General features: G+C 46.3%; 1 protein-coding gene across 4 annotated transcripts in view; it reads left to right on the top strand.

Moving 5' to 3' along the window:
- Positions 1 to 26,001, top strand: part of CATSPER4 (cation channel sperm associated 4) — a 34,034-nt gene that overhangs the window by 6,189 nt on the left and 1,844 nt on the right. Inside the window, exons 4-16 of one of the 4 annotated variants that reach the window (XM_083627411.1) lie at positions 1,415 to 1,516; positions 2,873 to 2,970; positions 4,962 to 5,082; positions 5,512 to 5,645; positions 8,310 to 8,502; positions 11,026 to 11,240; positions 11,795 to 11,957; positions 13,373 to 13,450; positions 15,137 to 15,187; positions 17,483 to 17,527; positions 19,275 to 19,319; positions 21,295 to 21,372; positions 25,006 to 25,050. In XM_083627411.1, coding sequence (XP_083483537.1) covers positions 1,415 to 1,516; positions 2,873 to 2,970; positions 4,962 to 5,082; positions 5,512 to 5,645; positions 8,310 to 8,502; positions 11,026 to 11,240; positions 11,795 to 11,957; positions 13,373 to 13,450; positions 15,137 to 15,187; positions 17,483 to 17,527; positions 19,275 to 19,319; positions 21,295 to 21,372; positions 25,006 to 25,050 — 1,368 coding nt within the window. Of the gene's footprint in view, positions 1 to 1,414; positions 1,517 to 2,872; positions 2,971 to 4,961; positions 5,083 to 5,511; positions 5,646 to 8,309; positions 8,503 to 11,025; positions 11,241 to 11,794; positions 11,958 to 13,372; positions 13,451 to 15,136; positions 15,188 to 17,482; positions 17,528 to 19,274; positions 19,328 to 21,294; positions 21,373 to 25,005; positions 25,051 to 26,001 lie in introns of all 4 variants that reach the window. The other 3 variants (XM_083627412.1, XM_083627413.1, XM_083627414.1) reach the window with 3 other exon arrangements.

Here is a 26,001-nt window from a genome sequence, read left to right as displayed (position 1 = left end):
CTGAGCTAAACCTTCTGTTTCCACATTGTATCCGAGGCTTTAGGGCACAGGTGGGCAACCCTGTTCAATTTGGAGGCCATGTTCCCATTTTGGGAAACCTTCCAGGGAGCACACAGCAGTGGTAGGTGGGGCTAGAGTCAAAAGTGGGTGGAGCAACAAATGCAAATCTTCTACACAAGGTCACACCCCCTCCATCTAGACCAGGGGTCAGCAACCTTTTTCAGCTGTGGGCCGGTCCACTGTCCCTCAGACCATGTGGGGGCCAGACTGTATTTTTTTGGGGGGGAATGAATGAATTCCTATGCCCCACAAATAAGCTAGAGATGCATTTTAAATAAAAGCACACATTCTAATGTAAAAACACACCGATTCCCAGACCGTCCACGGGCTGGATTGAGAAGGCAATTGGGCCAGATCCGTTCCCCAGGCCTTAGGTTGCCTACCCCTGATCTAGACAGGCAAGAAAGCTCAGGGTTCAAGGACACATTCCAGCCAAGTGAAAACACCCAAGGAGGATGTGAAGGAGGGCTGGCAAGGGGTGTCATCTGGAGAGAGGGGTTGTGGCTGAGTTGTGGCCTGGGCTGAGTCCAGAGGGCCAGACTGTGAAGCTTGGAGGGCCGCACCATACAGTACAGTGTCCTGCACCATACACCTCACAGTGAGAATGAGAAACATGACATGGAAAATGCATATCTGCTGCTGCCTTTGGGTTGGAAGAAAGACCTGCTCCCCTCTGCAAGGCCCATTTTCACCTGGCCTAGGGGCCTAGACTCACTCTGAATAGCTAAAAGAGGCTCATGGGAGGCCACTGGGACATTGCTGGAACAAACCTTGGGTTGGGGCAAGTGGCTCAAATGTTTTCAAATGTTTTAAATGGTTATAATTTTGGTTCCTCTCTTCCATTTTTGTCAGGTTGGTTAAATGTTTAGTTGGGATTGGTCGTTACTTTATTTTGAATATACAGTGGAACTTCAGAAGCCAAATGCCTTTGAACTTGAATGTTTCAGCTCCCAAATGATCAAAACCCAGAAGTGATTGTTCTGGTTTTCGAACAATTTTCGGAAGCCGAACATCCAGTGCAGCTTCGATTGGCTGCAGGACGCTCCTGCAGCCAATCAGAAGCCACACCTTGGTTTTCGAACGGACCGCTGGAACGGATTAAATTCATAAAACCAAGGTACGACTGTAACTGTAAACTGTTTGTTGTTGTTGTTGGTTTTTATTGATTTGTTTGTTGCTTGTATAGGATAGCTTGTTTTTTAATGTTTGATGTTTTGTTGTGTTTTATGTGTTGCAAGCCACCCAGAGCCAGATGGGCATGATATAAATTATTTTATTATTATTATTATTATTATTATTATTATTATTAATCTAGGGAGACTGCCAACTTTGTTCTTTCCTTCCTCTACTGTAGAAATACTTTGGGTTCTTCTCAGCCATAGATATGATTGTCATGTCTCTCCTTTTCTGCGAAGTAATCCTCAACTGGTACTATGGCTTCTCCTTATACTGGAAGGTGAGAACATAGCACCTGCCTCAGTGCATAGATTAGCTTTGTCTACGGGTGCTTAGTTACTCTCAAGAGAAAATAGGGTGTGGTGGCTGTGGGAAAAGGCAAATTCCATGCTAGGGATCCTTAGGAAAGGAAAACAAAATGGCTGACACCATAATGCCATTGTACAGATCTATGGTGCAACTATGTTTGGAGTACTGTTCTGGTCACCTCACCTGAAAAAGGATATTGTGAGTTTGGGAAAAAGTTTCAGGAAAGGGCAACCAAAATGATCAAGGGGACTTCCTTACAAAGAATGGTCTCAATGTTTAGAACTTTTTAGTTTAGAAAAAGGGCACGTAAGAGGTGATATGAACCCTGGTCTCCCAGGTCCTAGTCCAGCACTCTAACCACTACACCACACTATGGCTTTACACTATGCTAAGGCATGCAGAAAAATGCATACTGTATATTAGAGGGAAAATGCATTTAAAATGCATTATAATAGGGGAAATTGCAAAACTGCATATAAGATGTGTGTATTAAGAGAAATTTGTACTAAAATGCTGGCGAATTTCACACTGACTTAAAAAAATAATAATCACAAACTGATGCAGAAATGTGGAGAGCTGAACTTAAGATGGGGGAAATGACAATTTGAGATAAACTTACACCCCTATCCCACCCCTATGCCCAACATCATCCTGAGGTTCTTCAAGGAAGACTGGTATCACAGGAGTGTGCCGGTCAGTAATAACACAGTTCGAAGATAGAGTAAATTCTTTATTAACAGATTTGATTGAGGGTCAGGCCTAATGAGCAGAGCAGCTCATTCCCAGTGGTCTTCCTCCATGAAAATCAGTTGCCAAGACTTTTTCCAAGCAATCAGAGACAGCAGCTTCATGCAGCCAATCTCTCCTCCCCCCTTTCCATGTCCCTTCCGGTTCTGGGAGAAATGGGGGGGAGGGGTTTTCGCCTTAGTAGGAGAGGGAGACACCCCTGACTCTTTGCCAGCCTGACTCATCTCTGCCTATTGGCCTCCCACATCCTACTCTCCTGCTTCAGCTTCTGCCTCTGTTTCTTGACTGCTCTCTGCCACAGACTCTCCCAGCTCATTAAGCCCTGTCACTTCTCCAGCTTCCAACACCTCTTCTTCCCAATCCTCTCCCTCTTCTCCTTCTGACCACTCATTGTTGTCCCGCCGTCACTTGCCGGGCTCTGAACCTTCTTCCCTAAGGGGTTCCCCAGCTGGTTCCCTCCACCATTCCTCTGCATCCAACCAGTCCATGACAGATGGGATATAAATGTGGGAATTAAAATAAATACATTCCTTTGAGATCTTCCACATGACACTTCATTGTTCCCTGTTTCTTAACTCAGGATGGCTGGAACATAATAAATTTTTTCATTATGCTGCTTCTGTTCCTTGGCCTGATCTTTACTGCACTGAATGACAGAACAATTGTCCACATGCTCAGGTAGGAATGGAGGGCTGTCTTTGTTCCCAAAATTCTTAGGAGGTGTTGTTGCTGCTGCTGCTGTTGCTGTTGCTGTTGTTATACTCCTAAAGGAGCCCAGAGCAACATAAAAGGGGGGGGGAGCAGCAAAACAATATTATTAGAAATAAAAATAAACATCTAAACATGTTTAAAATCAGTCATACATCCTTGTAGCTTGAGATGTAAGAAGGAACCATCATTTTCTGTTCTGCCCTGTTATCATTACATACAGCTCCGTTTCTTTTCTGCTGCAGTTCATATGGTGCTAAAAACGACGTTATGCATCTTGCTGCCCATTGTGTGGCAAGTCCCCACGCAATGAAATAAAGACACAGGACACATTATTTAAGGTTAATGGGCGTAAAAGGCCACAACTTTATTGATTGCAGGAATTGAGCACTATTGGCTTAGGCATTGGTAACTACCAACTAACCGGCTTCAGCCCAATTGCATGAAGACCGGTAAGGGTTAACCACCAGTGGGGGGAGTCCTGCTGAAGTACGTCAACTAGGATCCCCCCGGGGTCACCACTCGGGGGCGTGTCTTAGGCCCACACCTCCATAGGCTTCAGACAGGGCAACGCCCCCCGGAATGCTTTACCGGACTACCCTTTGCTTTGGGGGAAGGTGATGGAGCTTCCTTCCCCCTTCATTTGCATAACAATACCCTTACCAATGCCTAACTGCCAATAACGTGAAAGTTGTGAGGTTTGCTACGAGGTAGGCGAAAAAACCAAGTGGCTGGTGCCAATTTGCCAAGTGGAAAAAGAAGCTGAGCTTCTGTAACTTACATTGCCATTATATTATTCTGCCTCAGACATTTTCAGTGCCAGATAAATGCAGCAGAAATGGCAGGGAGGGTAACGTAATCCATGATGCATTGCTTTGCGGATTGAAAGCCACAGCAGCAAATGCCAAAATTTGTTGAAGTGCATCCACCAAATTGAGTTCTGTTCTGGACAATGGGATGAATAAGCGAACACCAGCAGTTCCTGCTCCTGTTTCCATTTTGGGCAGAGTTCTTCCACATGCCTACTCATGTCCCATGATTTCAAGGTTATAGGGAATAGTTTTTTGCTCAGCAGTCAAGCACCTGGGTGAACAGGGGAGCTTTTCAGTTTCTACTGAATGTTAATCATGAGGGAGACAGATGCGCCTTACCAGGCAGGGCATTCCACAAACGGGCAACTGCCACTGAGAAAATGTGGGCTGCATGCTCCATTCATCCTCTCTCGTGAGGTCTGCACTCTGCACATGGTAGAGAGAGGATCCAGGTTGGTCAGATGATTTGGCCTAACACTTAATTTAGCTCTTCATCTAGGGGTTGCCCATAGTGAGAAGGGGATGTTGGACTCAATGGGTCATTGGCCTGATCCAGCAGGCTCTGCTTCTGTTCTTACATCACTTCTGAGCAAGTGAGTAGTGAGATGTACTTTTCCGAGCACAATTCAAAGTGTTGGGGCTGACCTTTAAAGCCCTGAACGGTCTTGGCCCAGTATACCTGAAGGAGTGTCTCCACCCCCATCGTTCAGCCTGGACACTGAGATCCAGCTCCAAGGGCCTTCTGGCAGTTCTCTCACTGCGAGAAGTAAGGTTACAGGAAACCAGGCAGAGGGCCTTCTCGGTGGCGGCGCCCGCCCTGTGGAATGCCCTCCCATCAGATGTCACAGAAATAAACAACTATCTGACTTGTAGAAGACACCTGAAGGTAGCCCTGTTTAGGGAAGTTTTTAATATTTGATGTTTTATTGTGTTTTTACTATTCTGTTGGGAGCCACCCAGAGTGGCTGAGGAAACCCAGCTGGATGGGTGGGGTATAAATAATAAATTCTTCTTCTTCTTCTTCTTCTTCTTCTTCTTCTTCTTCTTCTTCTTCTTCTTCTTCTTCTTCTGTCCTGCATGCAATCTGTGTGCTCTGCCCCTGAGCTTAAAATGCAAGCACATTATTATTATTATTCCTCTGCTTTCCAGAGTCATGAGACTGATGCATGTTTGCACCATGGTGACTGGTCTGGCACGGATGATCCAGGTGATCCTGCAGTCCATTCCTGACATGGCTAACATCATGATCCTGCTTTTTGCCATCATGCTGGTGAGATGCTGTCAAATTCCTCTTAAGTCAGGGTGCGGTGCATGGGAATGAACTGAGATCCCTTCTGTCTCCTACATCTTCCTACACCCACTCAGTGCTCCTTCATTTTTTCTTTCACCGCTGTCTTTTCTTTTTCATTTTGGCAACCCAGGCATATGTATGATGTAGGAATGAGGGATAAAACCAGTTCTGTTTGCTTTGAAGTTGACCCGAACCAATTCACACTTTGCAAAACAATACGCAAACTGAAACAAAGGCAACTTCGAAAGTTGCGTTTTTCTGAGTTTTTCAGTGCGGCTCACCAGCAGAGGAATGTGTACAAAAATGCCAGTGCTAGGGTAAAGTGTGCCTAAAAATGCATATGTTAGTGCAAATAAAACCCGGAAAACTTCCTTATTTTTGCATCACCGTTGCTTTGTCCTTTTGCAGGTCTTCTCTGTGTTTGGTGTTACCCTCTTTGGAAGCACGGTCCCAACGCATTTTGGGAATATGGGGACTGCTTTGTACTCCCTGTTCATCTGCATAACGCAGGATGGGTGGATTAACATATATGACGACTTTGAGTGAGTAGCTTGCAAACCATGCTCAGCCACAATGAACAAGGGTCACTGGTCTTCTCGATAGTGGCACCCGCCCTGTGGAACACCCTCTCATCAGATGTCAAGGAAATAAGCAGCTATCTTATTTTTAAAAGGCATCTGAAGGCAGCCCTGTTTAGGGAAGTTTTTAATATTTAGTGCTGTATTGTTTTTAACACTCGATTGGGAGCCGCCCAGAGTGGCTGGGGAAATTCAGCCAGAAGGGCGGGGTATTATTATTATTATTATTATTATTATTATTATTATTATTATTCCAAACAAGAGGAAGTAGTGAAACCAGATGCCTGCAACTTCCCCAGCTGCAGTGAAACATGCACCTCCCGTTTTGGTCTCTACAGCCACAGCAGGTGCTGTGAATCTCCAACAGTTTAACTCTACTTCTGATGGTGCACACTTCTGCTGTCTCTCGAGACAGGCGGATGCCAACAACTGGTTCTTCATTCCAAATGAGAGGAAGGGCATCATGCCAATAAATGATGTTCTGAGTTGCAGCCATGTTAGGCTCAGCATAGTCTATGCTGACTGGTAGCAGTTCTTCAGGGATTCAGGCAGGGAGCATTTACAGCTTTACCTGGTAATGTCAGGAATTGAACCCAAGACCTTCTGTGTACAGAGCAGGTGCCATTCTACCAAGCCCTTCCTCAAGCTTACTGTCCCCTACGGTCCAGTAAAATCAGAAGAAATCCTAGAAAAAGCCAGCAGGTGGGACCCAGACTAGGTTAGTCCAACCAGGACTGGCCCTATCATTAGATAGAGTGGGGCAGTGGCCTCACATGGCAAATAATGGTGATCATGGATTGTGAGATTTCTGCCAGAGAAGCCAGGTTTTTGCCCCCATCATAGGAGTCAATTCCTAGGGGCCGTGGGGTCTTATGATAAAATATTATAATACATTATATTATAATATTATATAATATATAAATATATAAATACATTTGTACCTTCGTTCTCAAATGGAATCTGTTCCGGAAGTCCGTTCGACTTCCAAAAATGTTCAACAACCAAGGCGCAGCTTCCAATTGGCTGCAGGAGCTTCCTGCACTCAATCGGAAGCCGTGGAAGCCCTGTTGGACTTCCAACAGGTTCCAAATAACGTTTGCAAACCGGAACGCTCACTTCCAGGTTTGCAGCGTTCAGGAGCCAAAACGTTTGAGTTGCAAGGCGTTCGGGATCCAAGGTACGACTGTATATTATATTTGAGGTGCTCCCCTCACGTATTTTATTGTATTCTAATATAATATATTAGAATACAATGAAATATATGAGGGGGCCACCTTCCCCCAAGTTGATGAGCATTGCTGTTCAAATGGTCTGTGTGCACTGTGTCATGTGATCAGTTATGTGGAGCGGGGCTTACCTGCCTCCCCCCATATTTTGTTCAAGCTGGTACCCCTGACCCTCACTGACGGTGGTTAGTTGCAAAAGAGGGACAGGGCTTCTGCACATTTAATAACAAGCTATATCTGCTGAAATTCACTCTTTTCAGCAACTTAAAGGGGCAGGAGACCTGTCTTATTTTCTTCACCAGGCCATTGTAAATGCATCCTAGATGACATTTAGGCTGGCAGTGAAAACATTCTCCTCCTGGGTGGCTTTGATGTTCATAAAGAGATGACTGAAGGCCTTAACTCTGCTTCTTTTGATTTTAAAGTTTTTAAAACTTTTAAAGTACTTGCTTTTGTTACTTGACGGCCATTTGACTTGATTTAGTTCTTTTATGTAAATTGCTGCATTTTTTGGAGGGAGTTTCCTTTTTTAGTGCTAGAAAAAGAAGTATAAAATTGATTTGATGAATAGTAGAGGGCTGGTCCCAGGCTCATCCACACTGACCTTTTGCCCCATGCTTTCTAGGCACAAGTCTGTGCTTTCCTGGTCCACGCCGAAGTGCTCTTCTCTCCTTTTGTCCCACTGCTTTCCCCAGGAAAAGCTGCTCTTTAATGCTGAATCAGAACAAACAGCAGTTAGGGTTCCCCATGGATTGCCGAGAATGTTCAAGAGCTGGTCTTCACTGGGAAGTAGGGGAGGTGGGTGAAGCTCTTGGACACAGATCGGAAAAGTACAGACCTGCGCCTAGGAATCGCAGAGGAAAATTAGTCTGGATGAGCCTTCAGACTGACATCAGAGCCCTAGATCAGGAATGAGGAGCCTGGTGCCCCCCAGACACTACTGGACTCCAAATCTCATCAGCCCCAGCCAGCATGGCCAGTAGTCATGGGATGATAGTCTAACAATATCTGGAGGGCCTGCAAGATCCCCATCCCTGGCCTAGAGAGAAAAGGATAGGGGAGCCATGGCCCCATCCTCAGAGTAGTGGCAAAGGGTTCCCGCCCACCCGCTTTGGTGATGAATGTTATGTACCGAAGTTCTCACCCTGGGCCAGCAGGGGGATACTGTAGATAGTTTTCACTCAGGTCCACATATGCAAATAAGGGATTGAAAGTGACGTTCAGTGATTGGATGGTTACAGAAAATGGTTACTGTTGCGTTCTAGTGGAGCTCTATATAAGCAGGCTGGCTGAACCCTTCAGTTCTGGGTCTGTGAATAAACAAGAGCTCTTTGAAGAATCGCTGTGTCGTCTGATATGTTCACCCACAACTTAACAATGGCATTCCTTCTTTCCTTTACAGAAAGGAAGGTCTTGCTTTGGAGATAGGCGGGGCTCTCTATTTTTTCATCTTCATCACGTTTGGGGCCTTCATCTTTGCAAATCTGCTTGTGGCCGTGGTGACGACGAACCTAGAACGGTCTGTAAGTGAATACAAAGAGAAGAAGCAGTCGGAAGCTCATATCCCTGTCAATATGGCCGACGCTGGAATGGATGTGAGTATTAATTCAAGGGCTGGAGAGGGAAGCCAGGTGGGAAATTGGCACAGAAAGATGCCATTTAGGAGCCTAAAAAAGTAAAAAGGCCTCATTCACCAGCATTTTACTAATACAGTATACCCATTTTGGCATGGAATTTTGTTTAATATTGATTTTTTTGGTATGCTTTTTTTGCATGTATACACATTTTGCTTTTTTTGCAATATAGAAATTTTGGTATGCAATTTTGTTTAACATAGACTTTTTTTGTCTGCCTACTACAGACTTCTTTTGTATGCAATTTTGCCCAACGTACACAGTTTTGCCTAGCCACTTCCCCCAATGTAAAACATGTTATTTTCACTAATATATCCATTTGTAGGCACACTTTCCCCTCAAAGATGCATTTTTGTACACATTACTCAACCAGAAAAGTACATTGAAAAATTCAGAGAAGTGTGAGTTTTGAAGAGTTGGCTATGTTTTGGCTTGCATATTATTTTGGAAAGTGCGAACTACCATATTTTTCGCCCTATAGGACGCACCGGCCCATAGGACGCACCTAGATTTGGGGGGGGGGAATAAAGGGAAAAAAATTATTTCCCCCCCCCCAGGCGCGGGGCTGGGGCAGGGGAAGCCCAAGCTTCCCCCTCCCCCAGTCCCCAGAACGCGACCCAGAGCCATGCCGAAGCTGCGTGCAGCTTTGGCATCGCTCTGGGAGCTTGCGGGGCTGGGGGAGGGGGAAGCCCTCCGCCAGCCTCCAAACCAGGTCGGGAGACAGCGGGAAAGGCGCGCTGCGCCTCTCCCGCTGTCCCCCAAGTTTGCGGGGCTGGCGACAGGGAGGAGCAAGCTTCTCCCCCCCGCCAGCCTTCTAACCAAGTCGGGGGACAGCGGGAAAGGCGCGCTGCGCCTCTCCCTCTGTCCCCCGAGTTTGCAGGGCTGGCGACGGGGAGGAGCAGGCTTCTCCCCCCCGCCAGCCTTCTAACCAAGTCGGGGGACAGCGGGAATGGCGCGCTGCGCCTCTCCCGCTGTCCCCCGAGTTTGCGGGGCTGGCGACGGGGAGGAGCAGGCTTCTCCCCCCCCCAGCCTTCTAACAAAGTCGAGGGACAGCGGGATGGCCGCGTTCCGCCTCCTCACTGTCCCCCGAGCTTGTGGGGCTGGCGGTGGGGCTCTCCTGAAGCCTGCATTCGCCCCATAGGATGCACACACATTTCCCCTTCATTTTTGGAGGGGAAAAAGTGCGTCCTATAGGGCGAAAAATACGGTACTTAGTTTCAACTTGCACGTGAACTGAATTTCAGCCCTATCCCAACTCTCAGCTTTATTCAGTTTGCCCTTCAACATCAATAAAACAGACACAGTTATATTGTCTGAACCATTTAAAAAATATTTGCAATCAGTCCTGTGGAATTCTTTGATGGAAACCCTAAGGAGGAAGACTTTACCACTGAGCTATATGGTTGTTCCCTCCTCAGGGTTCCAAGATTCTGGGTGTGATTCTCATGGCTGCCAGCCAACATGGTGTAGAGGTTAAAGTGTCAGATTAGGACCTGGGAGATCAGGTTCACAGCCTCACTCTGTGTCCAGGGCAGCTGTTTACCAGCTCCATCTGGTATTCAGGCTGAGACCCTACCTGCCCGCAGACTATCTCGCCAGAGTGGTGCATGCTCTAGTTATCTCTTGCTTGGACTACTGCAATGCGCTCTATGTGGGGCTACCTTTGAAGGTGACCCGGAAACTACAACTAATCCAGAATGCGGCAGCTAGACCGGTGACTGGGAGTGGCCACCGAGACCGGTCTTGAAAGACCTACATTGGCTCCCAGTATGTTTCCGAGCACAATTCAAAGTGTTGGTGATAACCTTTAAAGCCCTAAACAGCCTCGGTCCAGTATACCTGAAGGAGCGTCTCCACCCCCATTGTTCTGCCCTGACACTGAGGTCCAGCGCTGAGGGCCTTCTGGCAGTTCCCTCACTGCGAGAAGCCAAGTTACATGGAACCAGGCAGAGGGCCTTATCGGTAGTGGCACCCGCCCTGTGGAATGCCCTCCCATCAGATGTCAAAGAGAAGAACAACTACCAGACTTTTAGAAGACATCTGAAGGCAGCCCTGTTTAGGGAAGCTTTTAATGTTTGATGCATTACTGTATTCTAATATTTTGTTGGAAGCCGCCCAGAGTGGCTGGGGAAGCCCAGCCAAATGGGCGGGGTATAAATAATAAATTAATAAAAATTAATTAATAATCAGGGTTCACAGCCTCACTCAGCCAGGAAACTCCCTGAGTGACCTTGGACCATCCAGTGCCTCTTAGTCTGACTCTACTTAATAGGGTTGTTGTGAAGATAAAAATGGGGAAACAGAGAACACATATGCCACTTTGAGCTTCTTGGAGGAAAGATGGAATATTGAATGGAGTTTAAAAAAAATGTATTTCAATCCAGGGAGACAACAGGAATAAAAGCTCAGTGGATTGGGGTGGCGCCTGTCATTTTATGACACTGGAACAAATACAGGGACCTAACTATATTCCTCCTTGAGCAGGAAGGCAGTGATGATGATGTTGAACCAAGTCACCAAGAACCTCTGCATGTAAGAGAGGTCATGCGTGCTACACCCATGGTGCACCACCAGAATTTGCTTAGCCTTGGAAACTTGGGCAACCTGAATGAAGGCACCTGTGAAGAACTCTGCGTTGTCCTGGAAGCAATCCATGAGAACCTGAAGGCGTACCGGGTGATCCGGGATGAGATTGACCAGTAAGTCTTGCCTGTTCTCCTGAAGGTTGAGAAGCACCTCAAATGTCACTTCCTAACTGGAAGAGCTGACTTGACCCCATCCCCAAAGCCAGAGTAAGGCAACCTGGTGGCCTCCAGGTGTTTGTTGGACTCCAACTCCTAGCAAACCCAGCAAGCAGGGTCAGTGGTCCAGGATTATTGGAGTTGTAGTTCAGCAGCATCTGGAAGACACCCCATTGACCCTTCCTCTTGAGCTATGACCCGTCCCGGGGAAATCTGTGATCCTGTTACTTTTTTCTTTTTCTTTAAAGCAGCTAAAGTGAGTGGAGCAAACTGGACCAGGAGTGCAGCAGAGGGAGGGAGGCTTTTAAATTCCTCCCTAACTGCTTCCCTGGCCTCCCCTTCCCCGCCCCCCAGGAGCTGCTATTAGTCACATGTATCTCAGGTGTCAAAGGCCAAGGTAAAGAGATATGTCTTCAGCATAGAATTGAAACTATAGTGAAGGTGCCAGGTGCACATCTTCGATGGATGAAGCAAGTCTCCAGCATTCTTTCTTCTGTGGTTACTCTCCACAGAATAGTCGATGAAGTGAGGTCCATCAAATTCAACGTAGATCAGGAGCAAGAGGTGGTTCTGCGAAACATCCGTGGATCTAACATCTCGGAGAGTATGCTTAATGCGGATCCCATGCAACCAAAGGGTGGCGATGTTCTCAGTGCAATGTTCAGCCTGGAAAAGGTATGGTTGCTTTTTCATGCCTTTGAAGGCAATGTGGGGAGCAGGTCATTCCACATCAATCAACATTACTTCTATCACAAGTCATTCTCCTCGCTCAAGGGCAGCCAAGGTGCTTCCTTCCATTTGTCATTGGGCTCCAACTCCCATCAGGCCCTGTCAGGGCCAGCCCACACATAAGGCAAGGTGAGGTGACTGCCTCAGGTGTCAGGATCCACAGGAGCAGCAGATCTCAATGTAGATACTCATGCCCTCCCTCCTTGTTCCTGATGTAGATATTCACTCACCCCTTCTTCCCTGGGGGGAGAGGACACCATTTTGTGGTCCACCTCAGGTGCCAAAATGTCTTGGGCCAGCCTTGGGCTCTGTGGTGGGTCTCGGGAAACTGATTTAAAAAAAAAACAGAGCTTGCAAACCCAAAGTCCTAGAGGAGTAGAAAGGAACAGGTTGTATGTCTTGCACTGTTGGAAAGGGACTGGGAAGCACTTTTGTCTGGTGAGCCATTATGCCAACAGGCCCATCTCTTGGCATCACACAGCACAGGTAGGTTCAAGCCTATCAGAAAGCAGTAGGGCTTGAATGCGCTCTGAACAGAAGCAGCGTGGAAGGCAAGAGCTGCTACCAAGGAGCTATCAGGAGTGCATGGCTTAGAACACATTCCCAATTGTCGCTTTGCACAATTGGGGCTGTTTAAATTTGGCACCCTGTTGTTTTGGCCAGCCTTTCAGGCCTAATTTGGCCCATGGGCTGAAGGTCCCCCTCCCCTGTGGTAGAAATCCTGTCCTCAAACCCAGTGGGCTTCAGAGAGCCTGCCCGACCACATGCCACACTCTTTGAACCCATTCGCACTCTGCATCTAGAGCAGTATCATACTGCTTTAAAGAGTCATGGCTTCCCCTAGATAATGCTGGGAGCTGTAGATTCTCATGGATGTGGAGAGACACTTATTCCTCTCATGGAATTACAATCCCCTGAGCGATTTAACAACTAGTCCCTCTTCCGAGGGAACCCTGGGAATTGTAGCTCTGTGGGGATTCATTGGGGGAAACCATGGATGTTTAAAGTGGTATGAAGCCAACTGAATCTAAATCTAAATCTCAAGGTCATGGGTTTGAGCTCCACATTGGGCAAAAAAGATTCCTGCATCACAGGGGGTTGGACTAGAATTTATTTTGGGGAGCCAAAGACCCCCCCCCAGGAGTTGGCTCCTATGCACAGACCTCTCATTTGCTCCTGCTTTGGCTCACCAAACACCTCCATCTCCTTTACACATCGAAATGGACACAGGCACATGTGCTGGGTCCCCAGTCTAGACATGGCCACTCTGGACCTCTGTGGCCCAAGCCAGCAACACACACACACACACACAAAATTCTCTCTTAAGATTGCCCTCATTCTTTGCCTTCTTTCTCTGGCAGATGAGCCCGGACGTGGAATTCCAAAAGGGAGGGGTGAAATCAGCCGCCATGAGAGTACGGCGGCAGTCTGCGACTCCGGTAGGTAGATCAGCAGCTTGTGGTCCTTCTTACGTACCGCAGAAGAAACAGGTCCAAGGGGAACTTCTGCACACAGTGCAAAGTTAGACTATAGAATCCCTACCTCCTCCTCGCAAGAGGCCATGACGGCCACCAGATTACATGGCGTTAAAAGAGGATTTGATAGTTCCAGGCTATCAAGGGAGACAAACTTGGATGGCTATGCTCTGCTTCCTCTGTCAGAGCCAGTAATATTCTGAATGCCAGTCGCTGGACGCCACAGCGGGGGAAAGGGCACTTGAGCTCAGGTCCTGCTTGCAGGTTTTACACCGGCATCTAGGGCTGGGCAGTTTTCAACATCGTGATGTATCACAAGCTAACCATTGTGATATACCAATATAACATGACCTCAAGGGCTGGGGCTGTGGAGGGAGGGAGGAAGGAGGAAGAGCAATCTCCCGGTTGGGCTGTCTGCCCTGGCGTACCCAGCAATTGCCTCTTGCAGTGGCTGGGCATGAATGCTTTGTTTTAAAGCTCTGTCTGGCGATATATTGTCATTCTGAAACAGTCGTCGCAATCTGAACTTGAAATCAGTTTCAGACGATTTATTGATATACCACCCACTCTGGTCAGTCACTGTGAGGAGAGGATCCTGCGTTAGGTGGCCCATTGGCCAGATCTAGCAGGCTCATCTTAATTTCCCTTTTCGTGTTATGTTCTAAGTGGTTTACATTCTGTGAAATCACAACATATATATATATTATTATTATTTATTTACCACTTAATTATCGAAACCTCTAAGCTACATACATAAAATACTCATTACAATACTGATATAATCAGATGTGTTGCTCTGTCTCAGTTCCTGCCACTTGATCCAGAAGCTGCAGTTAGTGCAGCTCTTTTTGGTGCTTGCTAAAAACATTCCTTTTTTGACAAGCCTGCCGACAGAAGGCTGGCGGTTCGAATCCCTGCGACGGGGTGAGCTCCCCTTGCTTGGTCCCTGGTCCTGCCAGCCTAGCAGTTCAAAAGCACATCAAAGTGAAAGTAAATAAATAGGTACCACTCCAGTGGGAAGGTAAACAGCATTTTTGTGCGCTGCTCTGATTCGCCAGAAGCGGCTTAGTCATGCTGGCCACAAGACCCGGAAGCTGTACGCCGGCTTCCTCGGCCAGTAAAGCGAGATGAGGGCCACAACCCCAGAGTCATCAGTGACTGGACCTAATGGTCAGGGGTCCCTTTACCCTTTACCTTTACTCAGATGCTTAGAAAACTTAAGCAATTTTAATCTGCTTTAGTATTTTAACTTTTGTATGTTTTAAAAGAGAGTTGTAAATTTTTCTTTACTTTACTGTTTTGTTTTTTGTAAAACACTTTGAGGGGTTTGGGTTGTTTGTTCGTTTTTTACAACTGAGTGGTGTACACATTTTATGAAACACATAATAAAACAGCAGGTGGAAAATGTATGCAGATTTATCTTCTTTTTCAAAAGGCATTTCTTCTTTTCTGGCAAGGCACAAACAGTGACCCTGGAAGAGGAGAACACCAAGCTGGGATTAATTGGTCATCTCTGGATACCATTTAAAACTCTCCTCCCACCCTCACCCACAAATAAGCTAGTCAGGGTGCATAAAGCTTAAATAATATTCCATCAGCTGCACTCTTTTCCCTACTCATGTTTCGTATTTTTCTTGTTTCTCCAACAAGGTGGAGAAGGCAACAAAAGCTCCAAAGCCTGAAGCTCATCGGTTGAGTTTGGTAAGACTTAAGAAACCTATACTGTGGATGCTATAACATTCATTATTCATATCAACATACAGCTTTCCCATGTGTTCCTGTGAGGGACAGAGAGGGTTTTCAAGCTGCTTGCTGAGGGCCCCTCTAGACTGGTGTGAGGGTGTTTGTGGGTGTCTTCTGCAACATTTCATTGCTGCAATAACACTGCATTGTTGTTGTTTAGTCGTTTAGTCATGTCCGACTCTTTGTGACCCCATGGACCAGAGCACGCCAGGCACTCCTGTCTTCCACTGTCTCCCGCAGTTTGGTCAAACTCGTGTTGGTAGCTTCGCGAACACTATCCAACCATCTCGTCCTCTGTCGTCCCCTTCTCCTTGTGCCCTCCATCTTTCCCAACATCAGGGTCTTTTCCAGGGAGTCTTCTCTTCTCATGATGTGGCCAAAGTATTGGAGCCTCAGCTTCACGATCTGTCCTTCCAGTGAGCACTCAGGGCTGATTTCCTTCAGAATGGAGAGGTTTGATCTTCTTGCAGTCCATGGGACTCTCAAGAGTCTCCTCCAGCACCATAATTCAAAAGCATCAATTCTTCGGCCATCAGCCTTCTTTATGGTCCAGCTCTCAGTTCCATACATCACTACTGGGAAAACCATAGCTTTAACTATATGGACCTTTTATACGGCATCATCGGCGCATCATTCCACTTTATCTTAAATGCTTCTCTGATGATACTCCTTTATTGCCCCCTGGAGGGGCACTGTGGTTATGGTTACAGATAGGTAGCCGTGTTGGTCTGCCATAGTCAAAACAAAAAAATTTTTTTCCTTCCAGTAGCACCTTAAAGACCAACTAAGTTAGTTCTTGGTATGAGCTTTCGTGTGCATGCACACTTCTTCAGATACACTGAAACAGAAGTTGCCAGATCCTTCTATAAGGATCCTTCTATAGAAGGATCTGGCAACTTCTGTTTCAATGTATCTGAAGAAGTGTGCATGCACACGAAAGCTCATACCAAGAACTAACTTAGTTGGTCTTTAAGGTGCTACTGGAAGGAATTTTTTTTGTTTTTGTTTTGACTGTGGTTATGATAAGTGATGACACATTGCAAGATCTCCCACAATGGGAGAGCAGCTGCCCGTCCTTTGCCATGGGTTCTGACAAGATTCACAAATTGTGCAGAGTGATCAGAACGGTGACAGAAGCTGGAGGTTCCGCCCTTGTCCCCCCCCCCACTTTGGAGGTTACGTTCACATGGAGCTTTGAGGACCAAAGAGGGCTTGCACTCCAACATGATCTGTAGGAAAAGAGAGTAAGACAGTCCCTGTTTAAAAGACAGCCTCCAATAACCTCAGTGCACAGGAACCAGACCGAGGCATGCAAATGTCAAGAAAGGGATAAATGAAATAGAACAGAAAACCTCAGCTCCTTCAACCACATCCACTGGCCTTGATTCTTACTTCCCACATACAGTAACCCTCTTGGAGGGTGTTCCCAGTCTATGTGTTTGGAAAATGTGTGACTGGAAAATTGGGACATTCATGCCAGCCTCATACACCAATGTCCACATGTCTACACAATGTCTAAAGGGGAGCACGTTCAGCTATAAATGCATAGGCTCCTGTTTTAGTCATTCATTCATTCATTCATTCATTCATTCATTCATTCATTCAATATCCCACCTTTCTCCCAGTGCAGGATCCAAGGTGGCTCACAGCATAAATCAAAACAGATAACTAAATACAAACAATGAGAATATATATAGAGAGAGGAGAGAGTAACCCTATTAAAAACTGAATAGAAAAACCTTCCTCCTCCAAACATAAAATTAAGAACATCATCCATCTGCACAAGACACTGTCACAACAGCCAGTTGGTGGTCAAAGACCTTCCAGTGAAAGGAAAGCAGAGAGGGCCTAGCTTACCATGGAAGGGAGCTCCACCTATTCTGGGAGCCACCACCAAGAAGGCCCTTACATTGTTGCCAAATTTTCCTGTGAAGATGGCGGGGCTGAGAGAAAAGCCTCCCTGCAAGGTCTCAAAACCCAGGTGGGCTCCTATAGAGAGGTATAGTCCTTCAGGTAGCTTTGACCCAAGCCATGTAGGGCTTTGTAGGTCATCCCCAGCACTTTTCAGATGGGGGATGTGCCGGGGTGGAGCCAGCTGGTGTGGTCCAGGCTTTTCCCTCCACACACTCCTTGATTGTAATGGGTTGGGGGTGGCTTTAAAAGGTGGTTGTGGCAGAGCCAAAACAAGTTTTCTTTGGCGGCACACTTTCCCTTATACCTTGTGTTTCTCTTCTCTGCTCCACCACACTGTAGCCATCAGAGGCTCCACCGAAATCTTCGATCCATCGGTTGAGTTTGGTAAGGCTGTAGAAACATATCAGTTAGACGATGTACAGTTGACACCTTTTTGGTGCATGCCTGTGAATGGCATAGCAGGATATTAAGCTGTTTGGCTTAGGGCCGGGAAGGGACCAAGTCAAGCTCAGCGCCATCATGTGGTGGCATTTTGGTCATCTTGAGATCCAGTGGATCCAAGCCCACCATAGTCACTCCCTATTCCTGGAGTGCCCAGCTATGGGGTGAAGTCTCCCAGCAGTACTTCACACACACCCCTTGCCCTGGTAGTACTTCCAGGTGACTGGGGGCGGCCGCCGAGACCACATAACACCGGTCTTGAAAGACCTACATTGGCTCCCAGTAGGTTTCCCAGCACAATTCAAAGTGTTGGTGTTGACCTTTAAAGCCCTAAACGGCCTCGGCCCAGGATACCTGAAGGAGCGTCTCCACCCCCATCGTTCTGCCCGGACGTTGAGGTCCAGCGCCGAGGGCCTTCTGGCGCTTCCCTCACTGCGAGAAGCCAAGTTACAGGGAACCAGGCAGAGGGCCTTCTTGGTAGTGGCACCTGCCCTGTGGAACGCCCTCCCACCAGATGTCAAAGAGAAAAACAACTACCTGACATTCAGAAGACACCTTAAGGCAGCCCTATTCAGGGAAGTTTTTAATGTGTGACATCTTAGTGTATTTTTGGTCTTTGTGGAAGCCGCCCAGAGTGGCTGGGGAAACCCAGCTAGATGGACGGGGTATAATTATTATTATTCCACCAGTACTTCTGCTCCCTTTCAGCAGGCAGAACCAGAAACTCCACACCAGTGGGAAAACACCAACACCAGTCCATGGGGCTGTGGAGGCCAGTGGAGCTCCCTTCACTGGGTGAAGGGAAACCTCTACCTCAATCAGAGCAGTGAATCGAGGGTGTTGGATTGCACCCTTACTATATGATTTCCCTCACTATCAGGGGTGGAGAACCTCTGGCCTGCCACCAGTCCATCTTGGGCAAGCTTTGCCCAAGAGGTACAGACTAGGAGCCTTTCCTCAGCTTTTGGATGCGACTCCCCCATTTTACAGATGATGAAGGTCTGGGGAAAGTGGAGGCTGCTCCATTAGCCCCATGAAGCTGCCTGCCTTCTTACTTACAGCCGGTCAGAGGGTAGCTCTGCCTGTGATTGGCTCCACTGGCCAATGGTTTCTCTGCCTTCTGCCCTACCAGTCCCAATGGGCACCAGCCAGTACTGACTGGGAAACGGAGCAATAAACGGACAGATTGGGGAGGGCAGAATTGTGTCGTGCAGACAATATTGGGCAAGTTGCAGAGGGTCTGATTCTGCATACAGCAGCATCCTATGTCCCCATGGTTTTGGATATTCACGACATGTTGGATTGTCATATCAGAGAGTTGTCACATGTGAATGTCAACATCTAACTTTGGGCATTATAATCCCCCATGCATGTACTGTCGTATCAGAGATGGTGTGCTAAGACAAGGGCGTGAAATGTATTGCAAAACCTTTTACTGGATTCTGTTTTTTACTACATTTTTATATCGTGCATTTACATTTTGCTTGTGGTTTTCCTATTGTAATTTAATGGTGTTGCTATATTAAACAGCATATAACTTAAAGCCATAATAAAAAAAGAGGGGTGCGTGTTTATGTCTTCAAAAGGCGGCTGTTCCACACGAGAAGCCAAAATGAGCTTCCTTTGCCTGCACGCTTTTCCTTATTTAGGTTTTGCATTTTTCTCTTCTTCTTTTTCTCCACACCCCCAGCCGGGACCATCTGTATCAAAAGTTCCAAGTACTCAGATGAATTTGGTAAGTCTGTAGAAACATATATTGCAGAAGATACCACTTTCATTATTTACCCCCTTGGCAGCCTTTTAGTGCATGTGGATGAGTTGATGAAGAGGAGTTTAAAACTGTTTGGCTTTGTTAATTAAACCCAGGGCGCAACGTCCTGCTTGATGTGTCCTTTGTCACCTCAGACTGCAGATGAGGAAGGGAGGCGGGGAATCACAATTTTGTATACTGCCCTAGGTAAAATAAATAAAAGCCTTCAGCAAAAAACAGAGACACCCCGTTTGTCACATTTCCATCCCCTCACATGAATTTCAAATTCTCACCATTTAGATAACACGACGTCAAGTGTGGGAAAGCTTTGGCCCTCTAGACATTGCTGAACTAAAACTCTCAGCATTTCTAGCTGTTGTCCATGCTTGCTTGGGCTGGTGGGAGTTGGAGCTCAGCAACATCTAGGGGGCTAAAGCTTCCTGACACCTGCACTAAGGGCCCACCCACACCCCCATCTTAATGTGGGTTGTGAAGCCCTTGCACCTCCTTTAGTTCCCTCTCTGCCGTGTGGCATTCTCCTCCAACGACCGCTGTCCTCCATTTTCATTCTGGGGGTGTGGCAGGGGTGGGACCAGAGAGGTGAGGGGACTGGATCCTAAGCCTGTTCCGCTCAGGCACATGATCGAGCAACCTGGCCTAGACCACTATTTTAAAGGCTTAGTTTTTCCTTTGCCAGGCTTTAGGGAACAGGGTTTGGATCTGGTGTAACATTACACTGGATTAAGTTTCGCCAGCTTGGCTTTTGCCAGTTTCTTGTGCGTAGGATTGCTCCCTTGGTCAGTGTGAATTCTGCTCTATGCCACAGGCACTGGGATGAGGGGGTAGAATGGACTGTCTCGCTTCAGACACAGGTGGGCAGCCACTTATCCCACAATGTAGCAAACAAGAAAAAAACAACCACCCTGCAAGTAGAAAGCTGCTTTATTGGGAGCAGCTTGGCTGCACTTTTTCTCCCTGCTATGGTTGTTCTTTACTTGCATGGAGACACAATGCTCCCCATGTCTTGTTTTGTTTTCAAAGGCATACTGAGAGATGGGGAAGCAACCAGGTGCTATTGGACTGCAAATCCCATGCCACCCCTAACCACTGGGCACACCAGCAGGGGCTGATGGAAGTGGCATAGTGGTTCAGGTGTTGGCCTGGGACAGGTGTGGGGAACCTTGGCCCTCCAGATGTTGCTGAACTACAATTCCCATCAGCCCTGGCAAGCCTGGCCTGGCCTAGTTTCAGACTATTGTAAGATCAAACAAGTTTTAGGTGGGAAACAGCTGCTTTTAGAGATTTTTCAAAACATGTGTTTCCCCTAGCTCCGGGAACACAATGGAGGCTGGTTCCTTTGGGTCAATGGAGCAGTGCCCCAAATTCAATATGCCCCCTTCTGCCTGCCTTCTTATTTACAACCAGCCCAGGGCGGGGTGGCAGCACGGCCTGTTAGCTTCCTCCTCAGCCTAAGTGTCACCCTTGGAGAAATCAGCATGGAGGAGGGGAGGCGGAGAATGCCCGTCATTGGCTCTGGCCCTACCTACCACCCTGTCAGTTCCAAAGGGCACCAGCCAATACCGCAACAATGTGAGTTGTAGTGCAAGGGATGGTCTCTGCATGAAAAGAGCATTTGGAAGCCTCTGATCTTTGACAGCCCTGCGTCTTTGATGGCCTCTGGTGGCCACAGGAACTAGATTTTATTGGATGTGGGGGGTAAGAAAGTGCAGGGAAGGGTGCAAATGCAATCAGATATATTTAACAGAATCCAGGGAGCCTCTGGAGCTTCAGCCCCATTCCAGCCCAACCCTCAGTGCTGCACATTAGGAGCCAGGAAGAACCATTGTTGGAAGGGATCCCAAGGATCATCTAACCCCCCATGATGCAAAGAGTTTTATTGCTGCCTGTGCACATTCTTACTGGTGTTTTGCATTTTCTTCCTTGTTTCTCCGTCCCCCAGCCACCAAGGTCTGAGGACAGCAGCCGCAAGCCGCCACAAAGCTCTGAGGACAGCAGCAGCAAGCCTCAGGATAGCTTGGTAAGAATGTAAAGCCAAACACTGCAAGATGAAACAACATTGGTCAGCAATCGCCTAAGCAGCCTTTCACAGTGGATGCGCATCTCTATTGTCAAATTTAACAAAGGAGAAAGATAGGAGATAGACTATTTTAAAAAAAAAGTACAAGGAAAAGTATAATAACAACACCCACAGTCAGCTTGCATTGAGAATGCAGTAGCGACCAGTACTTCCAGCTAAAATTGGACAAAAAAAATTGTTATAAGCCCTCCAGATGTCCAGAGAGGAACCCACGTGAAATTGGTGTTTACAAAAATATATTCAAATGTAGCAAAGGCGGTGAGGTCCTCAGACTATTGCCTAATGGATGGTGGGCATTTATCCTTCCAGGCTCAAAATGTAAGTCTCCTGGCAACCACAAGACCTCACCACATTCACTTTTGCTGTCTTGCTGTTTATCCTCACACAACAGGAATATAGTTAAAAAGAACACGGTCATCCTCCAAATGTCAAAGGTTTGGCCAGCATAAGATTTATATGGACAATAGCTTCAGACCAAAAATAATATATCACTCGACATGCCCATATCATATGCCTTGATGAGGCCTTGTCAGCGCTGAACTTCCAGCACTTCTCTGCACGAGAAAGTGCCTTCCTATACAAATGTTGTGAAGTCCAAGCTACCAGAAACAACCATTTTTGCCTGTTTAGTCTCTGTTTCATATCTAGAGAAGCCACAAAGCTCACCTGGTGACTTCCAGCCCATTGCTGTATCTCAGCCTAAGCTGCCTCACAGGTGTCTTGTGGAGATAATATGAAAATTAAGAAAGCCATGGACACCACCTTTAGCTCCTTGGATGAAAAGTGGGATATCAACATAACAAATGTAATACATAAATAAATATAATTATAATCAATCAACCCATGCCACTCGTCCCCAATTCAGAATGGGACCACAGCAGACACAAAGGGTTAAAAATGTCCAGAAATATAATTTTAGTCTTTATACTGGCAGCATCTCAGAATTCTGTTTTTTGGTTTTTTTTTAATTATGGGATTATTGTTGCCATTTGTTGGTGTTTGTTTTTCATGCTGATACTGTATTATTTAATTTTGTGCTCTATTTTATTTTGTAAACTAAATTGGACATAGAATCATAGAATTCTAGAGTTGGAAGGGATAATGAGGGTCATCTAGTCCAACCCTCTGCAATGCAGGAATCTTTTGCTCAACGAGGGGCTCGAACCTGCCTCTCTCAGATTAAGAGGACTAAGTTAGTACATGACTAATGAATGTAAAGAATAGATCCATTTTTAAAATGAAAGCCCCACCACCACATGGCCTGGGGTCCAGCTGGTGGGGAGGAGGAACATCTACAATTCTACATTGTTTGTGACTAGTGTTAAGCTTTCTACTCAACTGGCAAGGTCAGGGAGCTGTCCAGTGAGCCACTGATCAATAGGTTTCAGATAGCAATGGAGCTGTCCAGCACAGCAAGATAAGATGCTGCATCAGCAGTGGTTAGACCCCCCAACTAAGCAGCCCTACAGCTAGCTCTGCTGTTCCATCCCTAGTATTGTGGCCAGAATGAGAAAAGGCTGCCTAAATCCATCTGACATCAGGACCCATTAAAAGCAGAGGAGAGCAGGAATATCCGAGATAAACTAAGGTTACCAGATTCCCCCCCCCCCAATGAATCTAGGGACACTTTTCAACTTCAATAGGAATGATAGAATTTTGTCAGGGGACTGATTTGTAAATCCAGGCAGTGTCCCCGGGAAACGGGGGCATCTGGTAACCTTAAGATAAATGCTTTGACCCATGGACACTTTCCCAGTCGTATAGGGAAGTCCAAAGGGTGCCTCCTTGCTTCGGAGAGGCATTCACTGGCTTAAAGAAGGACTGGGGGACCTGTGCTTCTCCAGATGTTGTTGGACTCCAACTCCCATCAGCCCCAGCAAGCATGGGCAGTGGTGAGGCATGATGGGAGTTATAGTCCAGCATCTGGATGGCCGCATCCCTGGCTTAAGTATGGAGGTGTAGATTGGAGGCAGGGCAGTGGGTTCCTGATAAAGCTATCCTAGGCATGTCTCCTCAGAAATCAGTCCTATTGAGTTCAGTGGGGTTGGAAACCTGTGGCCTTCCATTGGAAAACAGGAAGAACAGTGGTAACTGCCTTATACTGTCAGGCTAATGGTTCATCTAGCTAGCTCATTATAGCTGACACTGACTGGCAGTTGCTCTTCAGGGTTTCACATGGGGAACTGTCCCAAGTCTACCTCGAGATGATGAGGATCGAACCCAGAACTTTCTGCATGCAAGGCAGATGTTCTACCACAGAGCCACAACCCTTCCTCTATTATCCCCCAGATGCTCTTGGACTCCCGTTCCATCAGCCTCAGCCAAAACATCCAATGGTCAAGGATGATAGGCGCTGTAGTCCATCAACATCTGGAAGGCCACACTTTCCTGTCCCTGCAGCAGAGGAATACAACCAGAAGAAGCTGTTTCTCATACTTTTAGGGGAAGGCAGGTTCTAGGATCCAACAAGAGCTGTGCGGGGGAGGGGGGATGTCCCTGGATAAAACAAGGACACAAATACCAATTGCTATATTTGACAGAACACAAGAAGCCTCTGTAGCTTCAGCTGAGCATGAAGAGACGGAAATGGTTTCATTCATTCATATAGCTCAATAACACACTGAAGTAAAGCTAAAGAGAAAAGCGATGCAATTACCGTACATGAAAACACACACAAAGACACAAATTTGGGTTGTTGCATTCACTATTCCTGGGAATGATACTAAGTGTTGATATTGGATATTTTTGTGTTGTGAATGGCCCTGGGATCTACGGATGAAGGGTGGTATGCAAATTTAAGAAATAATAATACGAAATAATGTTGGAGGGTAGCAAGGTGTCCTTCAGAAAATAAAGATTTGCTTTGGATATCAGGAAGTCGCTGTCAAGCTCTTATGATATTCTGACTTAAAACTGAAAAGTTACTAAGAATTGCAAATAGTAGAGCACCTCACGGCAGGCATTTGAACATTGTTAGCACCATTTATATACAGGCATTCCCAACTTATATGCATTCAACTTGTGCACATTCAGCTTTATGCACCTGGGGAGGGGGAAGGGGGGCAGAACAGGGATGGGCATCCAGGAAATTTGTTTTTTCAATCCCACCTGCTGTTGAACCCAGTGGAGTTTTGACTATACACAGTTTCACATATACCTGAGAACATAACCCCTGCAAAAGTAGGGAGATTGTATTATGATAATTTTTACAGTGCAATTGAAAATGAATCTCTTGCTGTTTGTCTTTTAGTATCCCTTAATTTCAGTTGATTTTTCAGCAATAGCTACAGACCAGAATTGACAAAGCCACACAAATCCTTATTTATCCCTTTAAAATATTTCTGTTTTCTTACCATAACCATCCTGACAGAGTTAATAATGAATATAAAACCAATGCTTTATCCAAACTGTGTTCATTTGGCTCATCCTATCTCCCCAGTAATGCTAACAATGGGTTTGGTATCAATTCTTGTTTGTTGTTAATTTCCATGAACACCACCTCCTAAAAAGAAAGGGGTTCACGTATTCTGCCCCCCCATTTAACCTTTTCTTCTTTACTTCTTCACACCACAGGCTGTCAGGCCAGGACACAGGGCTCGCAGGCGTCGGGAAAGCATAGTAAGACTTGATAGACATATGTATTTCAGATGTATATTTTTATATTTACAGAATTATTTTTGTTATTTATATTGCTGCACACCATGATGTTATATTGTATGAATTGGCAGTATATAAATTATTTTATAAATAAATTCCCTGCAGGGTTGCTGTGCGAATTGTCTGTTAAAGAAAGAATGAAACAAACAAACAAAAACAGAGTCCTGTGCCACTTTAAAGATTAATGATATATATATTGGGAGGGTGGGGTATAGAGAAAGAAAAAGGTTAACAGTGGATTCAAACGGCAGTAGAATGTAGAAAGTACAGATTGTGACAATTGAAAGCTCAATCTTCTGCAAAATAAGCACTGTGATCAATTGGTGATACAGTTATCCTAGCGTTGGAAAGACAATAAAAATAGTACTGGGAGTGGAAACCATGGTCTATATTGATGCCCAGATGAATATAATCAAACTGTATTTGCAACTCATGCTGGAGTCCGCCCTTTGAAATAGCTCTGTAGGTGAATGGCAGCAGTTTTATTCTTAGTCATATTTTGTCTTCTTCTTCTTCGTTTCTTCACCACCACCATCCCCAGCTGGGAGTAATGACAACAGGATAGACTTTCTGGTGCACCTGGGGGCAAGATGATGGTTTGGGGGGGTGGCATGCCAGGCCTGTAGCGCACCTGGGGTTGTGTCCAATGCTAGTCCTACTCAGAGCAGAGCCACTACTAACACAAAGAACATGAAAGAACACGGCTAACTTTGGTCCGATAGATAAATAGATAGGTAGGTAGGTCTATTCTGTATGGAACTTCACTGGATACGACTCTCAGGACTGATCTTCAATAGCTGGGGAAGCAGCTACTGCTGCTGTCCCCAGCTTCTGCATCCTGTAGTGGTTGCCTCAGTCACTTTGCCTAACAGTAGGGCTGGCCCCAGTTGTAACCCTGCTGTGAAAAAGGCA

Source organism: Podarcis filfolensis, assembly GCF_964270895.1.
Source record: "Podarcis filfolensis genome assembly, chromosome: 8".
Classification (NCBI taxonomy): Eukaryota; Metazoa; Chordata; class Lepidosauria; order Squamata; family Lacertidae; genus Podarcis; species Podarcis filfolensis.
This window is presented reverse-complemented; position numbering and strand designations above follow the sequence as displayed.